This window comes from Caretta caretta, chromosome 15 (assembly GCF_965140235.1).
Source record: "Caretta caretta isolate rCarCar2 chromosome 15, rCarCar1.hap1, whole genome shotgun sequence".
Lineage (NCBI taxonomy): Eukaryota > Metazoa > Chordata > Testudines > Cheloniidae > Caretta > Caretta caretta.
This window is the reverse complement of record NC_134220.1, coordinates 8986610-9000087: the sequence shown is the minus strand read 5'-3', so window position 1 is coordinate 9000087 and position 13478 is coordinate 8986610. Positions and strand designations below refer to the sequence as shown.

Sequence of the window (13478 nt, the reverse complement as noted above, 5' to 3'; positions counted from 1 at the left end):
CCTTTAGTAATTAAGGCCCTGTAAATAGATTTTACTGTAACTGGTACAAGAAGGAAAATTGGAGGACATTGTAGAGTGTGCAGGCTTTTCTCTTTCCTCTTTTGGCTCCTCTTAGATCTATGAGAATTTTATCCTGCAGAGGACGCGGTGGAGAGGTCTGCCCAAAAGTCTGACGCTCTAAGCCCAGGAGCTTTCTGACAACTAGGAAATGGGGAACAAAATAAGAGAGAAGAAAGGGTTATCGGATACTGCTCAGGATCTATGTGGTGCTAGCAAAATATACTAGAGAGATAAGATATCTCCCTCCCAGCATTTCAAAGTGGGGGAGAGAGCTCCAAGATTTATTCCAAAGTCCGTTGTCTTTGCTTTGGTATGAAGCCAAAATACTGTATCTATTTTTAGCCCCCTTTACAGGTTCTCTCTTTTTAATCTGTGTTTGGATTTAATGATGTTTCTTAGGGTTTTGGTTTTTTTTTTTTTTTTTTTTAATATCAGCATGTTTATTTATCTCCCCCTCTTTTTCTTTCAGTTTGTGTAAAGGACGGACGCTCTACTCGGTGGTGAGAGATGCAAAAATTGTCCTGGATGTCAACAAAACGAGGCAGATAGCTCAAGAGATTGTGAAGGTACGGTATACCACACGGGCATTCTAGTCTCGCTGGGTGAAACTCCACCACTGAGCGTAACTTGAGTTAGCAGACCCTGGGTTTGTTGACACAGGCTTGAATGTCCACTCTTATTTGTAACCCCGGGTTAGGAACTGTTGAACCCTGGTCTCAACCTGGAGCTCCAATGTCTACACCGCATTATGCAGACCCGAGTCCAACCACCCATATCCCAGATTTTCTTGCGCCCTCCCAAAATGTGGCTGCACTAGTCCTTTGTTTATGGTGCAGTGTGGGAAAACTTGACTGTCCAGAGGGCAAAGAAAGTCAGCCTGTGGAATTGTGGGATACTTTAGGTGGACTCCCAGAGCACAAGTCAGTGGGGCTATGTCTACACTGCCAAGAAATAGGACTAGAACTCTGGGTCCCACGGTCCCAGGCTTGGATCCTCCACCCCCATGGGGTCCTGGGTCCAAGCCCTGGGTTAGTGCAATTTGTGTGTAGATGGAAGGGAGGTTAGGCTTGAGCCTGAATTCAAGGGCTTACATTGCAGTGTAAACATACCCTTAGAGGCTGGGCAGGATGACCACAATGGTCCCTTTTGGACTTAGTCTATGAAACTGAAGTCCTACTTAAGCCCTTAAAATGTGGCTTAAGTGGTGCCTAGGTCTTGTGCTGGCTGTCTGCATGGTGGTGATCTTCACCCGACTTGACCAAATTCATCCTCAGTTTGAAAGACGACAAATTATAGGAGAAATATGAAATATCAACTACTTAAGTACTGTCGGCCAGTTCCTCAGCTAGGGTAAATCAACATCCAGTTGGAAGTTTGGATCTTACTGAAAAATTCTCCATTTTGGCTGTAATTGTTCATGATCGCTGTCCAGAGGGAACTTTTTTTTCTCTCTTACATTCTTAAAATAAATGGAAAGTAAATCAGTGCCGCTACATTTGAGGTGTGTGGGCGTGTTCAAAAACCAGAATACAAATGGACTTCTCCTGCTAAAAATTGCTTGCACCTTTTGCTTTCACAGTGATAACTGAAAACTCAACTTTGACATTTGAAACTTGGCCTATAGATAGTTCTCAGCGAGGAGCATGGTGGGGGGGAAAATGGGTTGGAAACTAAAAGGTTATGTCTACGCTGGACCTGGAAGGTATCGTTTCCTGCTTGAGTTGAAATCTGTCAGAGCTAATTGACAACAGTCCGTATCTTTAGCCAGCGCATGCCAAGGGATGTGCACTGAGAAGCAGAACTGTAAAATCACGCATGTGCGTGTCTCCGGATGGGAGAGCTTGGAGAGTTTTTTTTTTTTTTTTTTTTAGAATGTGCTGCGTATGCTCTGTACAAAGCTTTCGGCCATGTGGAACTTTCTCTGGGTATGTCTGTGCCGGAGCTGGAGGGTATAAATTTCCGGCTCGGGTAGACATACGGATCGAGCAGCATCCTAAGAATGGAAGTATGACAGCGGGAGAGGCTAGCCACCCCAAATATCCTGTCCAAGACCCTAGGTATGTCCTCAGGCATCGGGCCCCTCCCTTTGCTGTGGCTACACATCTATGTTTGTCATGCTGGCTGTATCACAACTAGCACGAGTATGTCTGTGCAAGCTGGAAATGCCACCTTCCAGCTCTGGTGCAGACATACCCAGAGAAAGCTTGAAACATTTGAAAGCTTCATACTGAGCATAAGCAGCAAACATTTTTAAAAAGATCCCTCTCAAAGCTCTCTCATCCGGAGAGATGCACACGCACATTTACAGCTGTACTTCTCAGTGGCTGTTCCTTGCCATGCACTGGCCAAAGATGCTTCCTGTTAGCCCTGCCAGGCGCAGCACTTCCAGCAGGACACCAAGCACCAATGGCTGATTGGTGCCGATCTCCTTACCCGTGTCTCTACGGAGCACTGGCATATGCAGATCTGGAGAGGGACAAACTTTAAAAACCAGGTTGAGGGATGCAGTTCAGAGCACCTGTGTGTTTCCCCCATCCTCTCATGCGTTACTTGCTAGATCTGCGCGGCAATTGTTTGACAAAAAAACATTTTTTGGTTGGAAAATGTGGATTCATCCAAACGAGAACAATTTGGGGGGAAGGGTGAGTTTCAGTAAATTTCGTGTTTTGAAAAATATTTGCAAATCAGTTTCCAAATTGTCAGTATATCCCAGTCTGACTTTTTTTGTTGTTTTTTAAACAAAAGAGTCCCATTGTTATGGTTAGATGACTTTTTGTTTAGAAATGTATGTTAACTTACAGGGGAGGGGGGGTTAAGTTGTTGGGTTTTTTTGTTGTTGTTTTTTTAATTTGAAATCTAAAGGAAATGTTTTGATTGGCCTGATCTGAATTTATTTTATTTTTGGTTTGTGAAAATGTTTGTGATTTTTGGCTTTTTGTCCTGATTCGGGATGGGAAAATGTCTCAAAATCTCAACTTCTCACAGGGTGGGAAAACTATTCCCTGCCCACCTGTGCCCCTGGCATCCTTCACACTTAAAGACACATGTGTGTGGTACATGCAGCCTTCCAGTGGTGGTTGTGGTTAGAGAGCTTGGCTTTTTCTTTTTAAAATAAACAAATCAACCAACCCTGGGAACTGAAATGCAGAAACTGCATTCATGCATCGCAGAGACTGCTCAAGACAATCTGCCTCCCTAGGCAATACTTCAGTGTGCCGCCCCCTCCCACCTCCTAGAATAGATTTGCTGAACGCGGAGGGATGATGACTGTCTGTCTGGGGTGGGGGCATGGCAAGCCCTCTGATGGGTCTATGGTTATGGTGGAAGGGGCGGGGAGAGGGACATGCTAAGTGCCAGGTTGCAGTGCCACTCTCTCAGGTTTGGCTCTGCTGTCGTCATGACAGGGGGTGGCCGGGCCAAATCTATGTGAGCACGTTGCGATCTGGCACACCAAGTTACAGTGCCGCTCAGCTTTGTCCTTGCTGCCCCAGGGAGCTGCCTAGTTTGCCTACAGTTACAGCAGCCTCTGGTGCAGCGTGGAAGTTGCACAGTTAAAATCACAAACAGTCCAGGAAATGCTAAGGTTGTTTCCTCTCACTGTGCTGACTGGGCTGCATTGCATGTGAGTGGTTCTCTAGCCCTGTTTACTTTGTGGAACTTATAACCTTTTGAAACACGCAAATGCATGTCATAAAGCAACCTCTAGACTCTGCCCAAGTCATGACAGGAGCTTCACTTTTCTCTCCCTGGTTCCGTATTTTCACTTGTGCTCTCCTAATGTTTTAATACCTAGTTTGGGTTTATTTAGGCCCAGATTCAGCAAAGCATTTAAGCACGTTCTGATCTTTAAGCATCTTCTTAAGCCTTATTGAAGTCAACGGGATTTAAGCAAGTGCTCACAGTTAAGCACTTCTGTTTGCCAGAAGCTGGGAATGGGTGACGGGATGGATCACTTCCATCCAGGGGTGTTCGGTTTTGTGTGATTAGAAATTTGGCAGCCCTAGTTCTTATATTCTTAAGCATATCCTTAAGTGTTTTGCTTAATAAGTAGCAGAGTTTAACAGCTCAGTTTATCCGAGTTTCTTTGAAATGGCTCAGATTGTGTTTCTGAGGCCTAGTCTAAAAGACAGGCCTCCCCATAACGCTTCCCCTTAGTTTTACACCTTAATGATTTGATTTGAAATCCTTTCAATGATGAGGACAAGCAAAGAGTTAAGATGCAGTTGAAGTCGCTTTATGGAGCCAAGGAAGAATCTCCAAAGATTAAAGATAGGGACCGGGATGGATCACTTCATGATTACCTGTTCTGTTCACTCCCTCTGAAGGACCTGGAATTGGCCACTGTCGGAAGACAGGATACTGGGCTAGAAGGATCCTTGGTCTGACCCAGTATGGCCGTTCTTACTAGGATTGCCAGGCGTCCGGTTTTCGAATGGAACGCCCAGTCGAAAAGGGACCCTGGCGGCTCCCTGCCTTCCCTAGCTCTGCGTGGCTCCTGGAATCAGCCGCCAGGTCCCTGATGCCCCATGGCACATGGCAGCCAGGGAGGCGCCACACGCTGCCTGTGCCCCAGTGCCGGCAAAGCAGCTCCCGTTGGCCTGGAACCACAGCCAATAGGAGTTATGGGGGCAGCGCCTGCAGACAGGGCAGTGCACAGACCCGCCTGGCCACACCTCCATATAGGAGCTGGAGGGGGGGACTCGCTGCTGCTTCCGGGAGCCACCTGAGGTAAGCGCCACCCGAAGCCTGTACCCCTCACCCCCTCCTGTGCCCCAACCCCCTGCCACAGCCCTGGTCCCCCTCCTGCCCTCTGAACCCCTTGGCCCCAGCCCAGAGCACCCTCCTGCACCCCAAATGCCTCATCCTCGGCCCCACCCCAGAACCCACACCCCCAGCCGGAGCCCTCACCCCCTCCCGCACCCATGCCCCAGCCCGGAGCCACCTCCTGCACCCCAAATCCCTCTTCCCCAGCCCCACTCTAGAGCCCGCATCCCTAGCCAGAGCCCTCACCCCCCTCCCACATCCCAACCCACTGCTTCAACCTGGAGCCCCCCTCCCGCACCCTGAACTCCTCATTTCTGACCGCACCCTGGAGCCCGCACCCCCAGCCAGAGCCCTCATCGCCTCCTGCATCTCAACCACCTGAGCCAGCCCGGAAAATGAGCGAGTGAGTGCGGGTGGGGGAGAGTGAGCAACAAAGGGAGGGGGGATGGAGCAAGTGGGGGGTGGCGCCTCGGAGAAGGAACTGGGGCAGTGTCAGGGCAGGGGTGTTCGGTTTTGTGTGATTAGAAATTTGGCAGCCCTAGTTCTTATATTCTTAAGCATATCCTTAAGTGTTTTGCTTAATAAGTAGCAGAGTTTAACAGCTCAGTTTATCCGAGTTTCTTTGAAAGGGCTCGGATTGTACTTCTGAGGCCTAGTCTAAAAGACAGGCCTCCCCATAACGCTTCCCCTTAGTTTTACACCTTAATGATTTGATTTGAAATCCTTTCAATGATGAGGACAAGCAAAGAGTTAAGATGCAGCTGAAGTCGCTTTATGGAGCCAAGGAAGAATCTCCAAAGATTAAAGATAGGGACCAGATCTGTGCAAAGCAAGAAAGAGCTACAGATGTTAACTCTTAGATCTCTAGTGTGCATCAGTGGATCTTTCTTTACTGTACTTAAGATCTGTGGACAGTCTGCTGCCGTTCCATCAGGATATCCCCTTCCCTCCTTCCTTAGTGGGTTATTTCACTTTGGCACACAGGCCAGTGTTTTCAAATTTGGGTGCCTGAGGTTAGGCGTCTGTGATATACCCAGGGTACAATCCGGACCAGTGGTGGGCAACCTGTGGCCCATCAGCGTAATCTGATTGCGGGCCGTGAGACATTTTGCTGACATTGACCGTCCGCAGGTCCTGTCCGCCACTGTCCTGCAGATCCCCATTGGACGAGAACAGAGATCTGCAGCCACTGGGAGCTGCGGGGGGCTGTGCCTGCGGACGGTCAACATCAGTAAAATGTCTTGCGGCCCATAATCAGATTACCCTGATGGGCTGCATGTGGCCCGCAGGCCGTAGGTTGCCCACCGCTGATCCAGACTAATGAGTAGCTGTGTCACCCCTGCCCTCTAACCTGGGGTGCCCTTTACAATGCCTTGCTTCTGTAGTCTCCAGTCTGGACTGCTCACAAACAGCCTTCAGCGTGCAAATCACTCTCAGCTATGTCTGTGTGTGTGCTGCAGCCAGCCAGCCCTTTGCTCTTACCAGCCTTGATTATACTGCAGGGTGACCTCAACACACTCCCAGCCTTAGTTTTCCCCCCAGAAATGTATGTCCTGTAGTGCCCAGCCCACTCCTGGACAATAGATGTTTATATAAAGTCTGTCATTTCATCAATAGAGATCACACACAAACACACACACACACGCATCTTGTTACCACAAATGGAGTTTCCCAGAAACTTCAATTTAAACACACCAGATTAGATAAAACAAGTTTATTAACCACAAAGAGAGAGATTTTCAGTGAGTACAAGTAATGAGGCATAAAACTCAGAAACGGTTACAAGAAAAATAAAGATGAAACACACCTGGTGCCTATCTTAACAAACTATTTTAAACTCAAAGCAAAGTTTTCTCGCCACATGCTTTCAGCATCACACTGACCGAACTTTGTAGGTCAGGACCCCTTCTCCAGTTCAATGGCTGCTTCCTTTGTCCCTTCTGGTGCAGTGAATCGATGGGCAGAGATGGAGAAAGGAGGGTCCATTGGGGTGTTTGTCCCTCCTTTTTATAGTGTCTGTCCCCCTCTTGGAAAACATTTCCTGCTGAGGTTCAGGAGACGGAGTCTATAGGGAAGGATGTTCCCTGCTGCTTTTCTCTTACCTGTTTGAGCAGCCTTTTGTTTCCCTTCCTGCTCAATGACTTTGTTTACTGCTTAAACTCCGTTTGGAACATGTGTTAAGAACACCATACAGCAGAATCTTATAACTTCACATACAGTGTTGCCACACACATTTTATTAGGACAATAATGATCAGCAAATTATGAGTTTTCAAGTGATACATCCAAAGGCATACTTTGTTCAGAGATTTTTACAATAGTGTGGAGGGTGTGGACACAGGAGTGCCCTAAACACCCAGGCCTGATTTTCAGAAGCCGACCATCCACAGCTCCCATTGCAAGTGAGGGGCCAACACTCTCCCTGTCCTTAAATTATAGCTGCCTCTGTGCATGTGTCCTTAGCATCCAGGCCAAACTGTGTAGTGTTCAGCCACTGCAGGGGGGACACCATGCTGTATCACCAAACCTTTCACGCTTGGCATGTTGTTCAGTGCAGCCTTTGCTGTGCCTCTGCATTGCACCAAGGCTTTCCTCTCCCAGCCAACCTAGAAAAGGCTCAGTGTAGCCTGGACCGAGGGAGGAGAGGTGGCTCGGAGTAAGACCAGACGGGGATCCCTGACTGTCCTGTATCGGTCACAGTAATTGGACGACTCTATCCTTTTAGTCGCCTTACTTGATTGAAGATCCTTAAAGCTTATTGGATTATTGGGTGCAAGGGTTCCTGTTGTAATGTGATCCTAGCCAACCTCGGGTTAATTGGTTTAAAAAGCTGAGCCAGCAGGGGGAGCTGACTTTGCACATACACAGGAAGCCTGAGGCAATTAAAATGTAGTACTTAGCAAAGGATGCTTTTATCATTATTGATGCAAAGACTGGGGGGTGGGGTGGGGGGGTTGTTGGAATCTGGTGTGGGACCTGGGATGACAGATGTAGGGGAGAGGTAGAGAATTTGGGCTGGGCGGCAAAGATGCTGTTTGCTAGCCCAGGGCTTGTTCCACCTTTAGAGAAGTATCCGAGGCAATACGTTGGATAAATTCCTTCCTCCTAAACTGCAGCCCCGGACTGATCCAAAGCAAACAAGTCATGAAGAGCCAAGTCCTCCCCTCAGATACACACATGCACAACTCCCAGGGCGGTTTGAGTGTGCGTCGGAGAGGGGAGTTTGGCTCCCCAGTGCAGGTTCCGGTCCTTGGGTTTGGGAAGTATCTGAAATAGCACGTTCCCTGTGTGTAATACAATAATGCTCTGGTTGAACGGGGCTCCTCTGAAGTTTTACGTATGCAGCATCAGTGCTGTTCCTACAGGAAACTTTTAGCCAAAACCAAGGCTATAAATAACAATGCTTTGCAAAGCCACCTCTTCCTTTCATTGAGAACCGCTGCCTCTTTCATAAACACATGGGTGGCACAAAGGAACAGGAAGAGAATGACCCTTGCTCAGGCACACCCAGTGACTAAGCACTGACTTACCTTAGGATGTTTGCTGTTGTCCACACACCACCCTGGGTTAGCTGTGGCCAAGCCCAATTTCAAAGCCTTTCGCCCAAACATCACGGCAAAAAACCCTGAGTCTGGACATCTTGCCCAGCAGCTGCCTTCACAGTGCTTCAGTATAATCCTTACAAGTCCCAGTCCCTGGGCCCTGACTCTGATTTTGCTGACTTCGGTCGAAGTTTGGCTGAAAATATCCCTGGGGGATTTGGCCTACAATGAACATTCATAGGTGGTGATTGCTTGCTTACGGTAACTAACTTCTACTGCATGGGCCATTTGGAAGCTGATTGTCACTATAACATAATAGATAGGGGTGTGTGCACGCTTGTGCGTGTGTGTGTGTGAGTGAGCTTGCAAGCGTGTAGAACCTAGCACAGTGATCTTGGTTGGGAGCCACTTAGCACTACTGCAATAAAAACAAATTAATTTCTTTTCTTACCCTTAGTTTTTTGGATTGCAAGAAAGTGAACGCTATTTGTTATGCTGTTGTTTTTTTCTGCATAATGAATTAATCAGGCTGATGAAGTTGGAACCAGCTTAGCAAATAGGCATAAAATGATAACAGAATGGCTCTCTTCTTTGGCAGCATCCAGCCAAGGATCTCAGTACACTTTGTAAACATTAATTGATTCTCACAGCAGCCCTGCGAATTCCTGGCTTATCCTAGTCATCCCCATTTTACAGATGTGGAAACTGAGGCCGAGAGACTCCAAGTGACAAGCCTAAGGTCAGACAGCGAGTCCTGTGCAGCACAGGGAATAGTCATTCCCTTGCATGCCTGGACATCTTGTGACTACCTAAGCTTCTCCTGGGGCAAGGCAGTTCCACACTGCCCTTACACGGGCAATGGCTAGTGGTCATGACTTAGCAGATAGTAACTAGTGAAGCTGCCCCTCTGCATGGCTGCAGGTTCCTTGGTGCAGCAGCACTGTGTGGGAAGAACTGTTTTATTCCCTGTGTCCCCTAGGGCAGAGCTCTGCTGGGGGGTTCACGCTCCCACTGATTCGAGCTTTAGGGTGCAGGAGTGGACTGTGGAGGGCTGAGTGGATCCGGGCTCCTGAAATCTTAGTTGCACCCTGCTCATGCTTGCACTAGAGCATAGCGGCCCTATGCACCCTGCTGTGTGCCGCCCCAGGGCTGTGTGCAGGGCAGGAGCCAAGGCCGAGGGGTGAAATGATGTCATGTGGTTTTCTCTCACAGCCGAAATTCTGTTTTGCAAGCAAAAGGGGCGATACAAATGTGTGTGCTCCCACCCCTCCTGGACCCCTCGCTTGGACCGGCTCCGCTGCCTGGAAGTGAAGGAGCACTCACGTCTGAAATCCCTTCCCCCTCCATGTGTTTGGTCCATGTAGAGATGGTACTGGAAGCCATCTGTAACCATGCTGCATGCTGGCACGAGCTGGTGTTGTCTCCTCGGGGATCCCAGTTGTTTGTGCCTCCCTTCCAGTTCCTTCTCTCTCCTCTCTTGCAGGGAATGGGGTACCTGCACGCGAAGGGGATCCTTCACAAAGACCTCAAGTCTAAAAACATTTTCTATGACAACGGGAAGGTGGTGATCACGGACTTTGGGCTCTTCAGAATATCGGGTGTTCTGCAAGCAGGCAGGTAGGCTATAGCTGAAGCCTCTGGGGTGCAGGGTATGCTGCTGTGGGTGTTAGTCCTCCACAACGTCATTTGTCTCCAGTAACCTTCCTTTCTCTGCTAATACTGTCCTTCTCTCATCCCTCAACCCTGACCATCTCTAACGGGATAGGCCCAAGGAGGGGCCACGGACCCACACAGGAGTCAGCCATGGAGAAGTGGGTTTGTGGCTCTCTAGACTTGCTTTGGCCTGGGGGAGCTGTGGGGCTGGCTCAGAGAATTACCCTCCTCTTCCTTGTGTTCCCTTTCCCCCTGCAGGGTCACAGTTTGGTTTCTGGGAACCAGAGTGCAGAGTGTTGCCAGCTTACCAAGAATGGCCTTTTGAGTCGGTGCCTCCAACCTGTTACCAGGGGAGTGGTGGAGGGAAGGGCAAGGCAAACCACTCCCTAGATGGATTGATGCAGTGGCAGCTTAAAACTCCCAGCACTCTCAGTCACCCTACAGAGGGGATGATTTTGACTCAGAATTTTTCCTGGGGCAGAAGCCATTGTGACTCGCTCTGACCTGCTTTTTCTTTCGGTAGTGATGTACTAACAGGAGGAGTGGGCCTCTTCATCCCTGAGTCTAGGCTGAGCTGGCTGTTGCTGTTGCATTGGGATAGTGAGCAAATACGGAGGGTTATTTGTAGTTAAACCCCAAAGCAGGTGGGCGCTCGCTCAGAATTCAGGTCTAGATACCAACACAGATTGCAACCCAGAGTTCATAGGTCTGTGGACTGCACGTGGGCCCAGTTTTGAGCAAACAGTCCAGTTTATAGCTTCGGTTCACAACTGTGTGAAACGGGCTTCCCTGTGATTTTGGTGCTGTGCCGGAGGGCATTTCTTAGGGCCATCATGTCACCTGTTGATGTGATGATAACGCCTAGCATCTTTAAAGCCTGTTAATCAACCAATGCTCACAACTAGAACTGGGAGACATTCTTTGGACAAATAATTTAGTTGCCAAGAAATGCAGTTTTCGGTCAAATTCGCTGAATAATTTTAGCCACAAACATTTGGCGGGGGGGGAGGGGGGCTACCTTCACAAGGGACTTTGGCTCATCACCATTCACAAGACAGGAGGTATTTGGTGTGGTGCCCCCCAGCTCCTACCCCTTATAACTTTAGCCCAGTGACACTCACTTGGAAGGTGGACACCTGGGTTCAGGTCCCTGCTGTCCTGAGTGTCCCACACACTGAGCTGAAGGTTATTCAGGTGCCAACACCTCCTCCTCCTTTGCTTTCATGAAAAAGGTTAAAAATGCTTAACGTTTTGTTCAACCCAAAACTACATTTTTTCCAAATTTTGGATCCAACAAAAATTCCCCCAAAATCTCATTTTCACCCAAAAAGAACCTTCATTTTTTTAAAAACTGCCAGTGAACCAAAAATCAATGATTTGCACAGCCCCCTTGTTGGGTATGTATTTTTCTCCCCATTTCACTACGGGGCTATTGAGGCAGAGAAGCTATGACTTGTCCATGGCTGTACAATGAGTCAGGGGCGGGAGCTGGGATTGGGGAATGTCCTCACTCAATCCTCAGCTCAGTTCCACTAGCCCGTGGTAGGTATCCTGCCTCACCCAGCCAGTAATCCATGTGTTGCAGTGATTTACCTGTTCTGTCCCACAGCTACGGTTCCTACATGGAATCAAGTGATCAAAGCCCTCCTTAGTGTTCCTTTCTTAGCCAGAGCCTTGGAAAACGTGGCACTAATTCTGCAGCAGGAAAATTTTTGCATGCTGTCTGTGGCTGCACTGGGTACATTTCAGTCTGGATCGGCCATGTCATAGAACCGAGGCGGTGCGTCTCTGGGTTTGGAATGATTTCGGGCTGCCTCCAGGAGAAGGGTTTCGTCTCCTTGCTTTGGCAGTTGGATTGCTTTGCTGGTTTTAAGACTGAGAACCATGAGTTGTAATAGAGCAACTGGAATTCTGGACCAGAATGTTGGGGCGGGGGGATCCCTCGGTGGCTTCAATGTCACTTTCAGAAGAGGACAACTCATGTTACAGTGGACAGGTGTTCATCCATTATAGCTCCCAGAGGTAACTGTTCTCTGCACTCCCCCCCCCCTTAGCATTGTGTTCCCCAGAGAAGTGGCTTTGACTATTTTATTTATGCACCTCATGTGCAGCTCTTGTGGTCTGTCCCTGCAGATGATCTCTTCTCTGATGAGAAGCACCAGTCCAAAGAGGACTGCAGTGCTGCAGCAGCTGGTTCCCTTCACCTAGGCCAGAGGAGCATAGAACAAAGTCACTTCCAAATTCTTCCTCCCCTGATCTCTTGGTCCTCTATCGATGATCAGCTCTAGACCAGTCTATGCTGCCATCAGTGAAGATGAGAACAGCTGAAGGCAAACTCCACTTTAAGTGCCTCCTATTTTAGATTTAACTTCTTGTATTTTTAAAAAATTCTTCCTATATTAAAAAAAAATAAAACCCTCCGTATTGTAGAGATTTGTTGCGGTTAATTATTGCTTTATTGCAAAGCCGCCTGTGAGATAAACTGCAGATTTTAATCTTTTTTTAATTATAGTGTGTCAAAGTCAGAGGATTAAAGAGAGAGATAATGAGCCACCTATCTCTATCCCCCATCCCTCTTGCCAGTGTCAAGTTAAGTGGTTAACTGTGTGATGAGCGTTTTTCTTACCACTTGCATGATTAGATCATTGCCAATTTTTAGCACAAACTTTTTTCCCAAAGCTTTAAAAGTCCTAGGAGTACAGCTGTTTTGGCACTTTCCACACTGTATCTGCAAATGTGATACACTAGCAAATGGTGTTTCATGTCCCACTTTAGTGGCTGGGCCACTAGAAGATAATAACTTACTACAGCTACCTGCTAATGAGTTTACTCGTTAGGCTGAAGTGGTGGTGATCTGTGTCCTCAGACCAAAGATTCCAAGTTCAAACCCCACTATGATTACAAGGGGTGATTACAGAACTGATCCTCCACACATTGGCTTGTTCCGATTGATGCTTTGTCTTATTCTTTTTAGATAGTTCCTGACCCCAAAGCAGTCCATCCCTTAGACAGTCACAGTAGGTGTTCTTCCATCCATTGCCTGGGTGGCTGATGCCTTAGACCAATGTTTCCCAAACTTGGGATGCCACTTGGTCAGGGAAAGCCCCTAGCGGGCTGGGCCAGTTTGTTTACCTGCTGCGTCCGCAGGTTCGGCTGATCGCGGTTCCCACTGGCTGCGGTTCGCCGCTGCAGGCCAACGGGGGCTGCAGGAAGTGGCGCGGGCCCAGGGACATACCGGACTGTGTATTTTACAATAGTGCCCAGAGTTAGGGTGACAACCAGTGTGTACACCTCGTCCTGGGATCTGGAGGAACCGCACACAAACACAAACTGAGGATGTTTGACCCTATTGGCGGTGTCCGGACAACACGTGAAGAAGTTAATCTTGCACTGATAGATGAACCCAGGACCATTCTAGTTAAATGTGGGTGTGAGGGTCTTGTTGCATGTTTATATAGTG

At 48.3% G+C, this 13478-nt stretch overlaps 1 protein-coding gene across 4 annotated transcripts in view; it reads left to right on the top strand.

Moving 5' to 3' along the window:
* The window catches only part of KSR2 (kinase suppressor of ras 2), a 293238-nt gene that overhangs the window by 243638 nt on the left and 36122 nt on the right, over positions 1-13478 (top strand). For 3 of the 4 annotated variants that reach the window (XM_048821591.2, XM_048821588.2, XM_048821589.2), the window contains 2 exons: positions 530-626; positions 9849-9982. In XM_048821591.2, the coding sequence (XP_048677548.1) occupies positions 530-626; positions 9849-9982 (231 nt within the window). The remainder of the gene's footprint in view (positions 1-529; positions 627-9848; positions 9983-13478) is intronic. The other variant, XM_048821592.2, reaches the window with a different exon arrangement.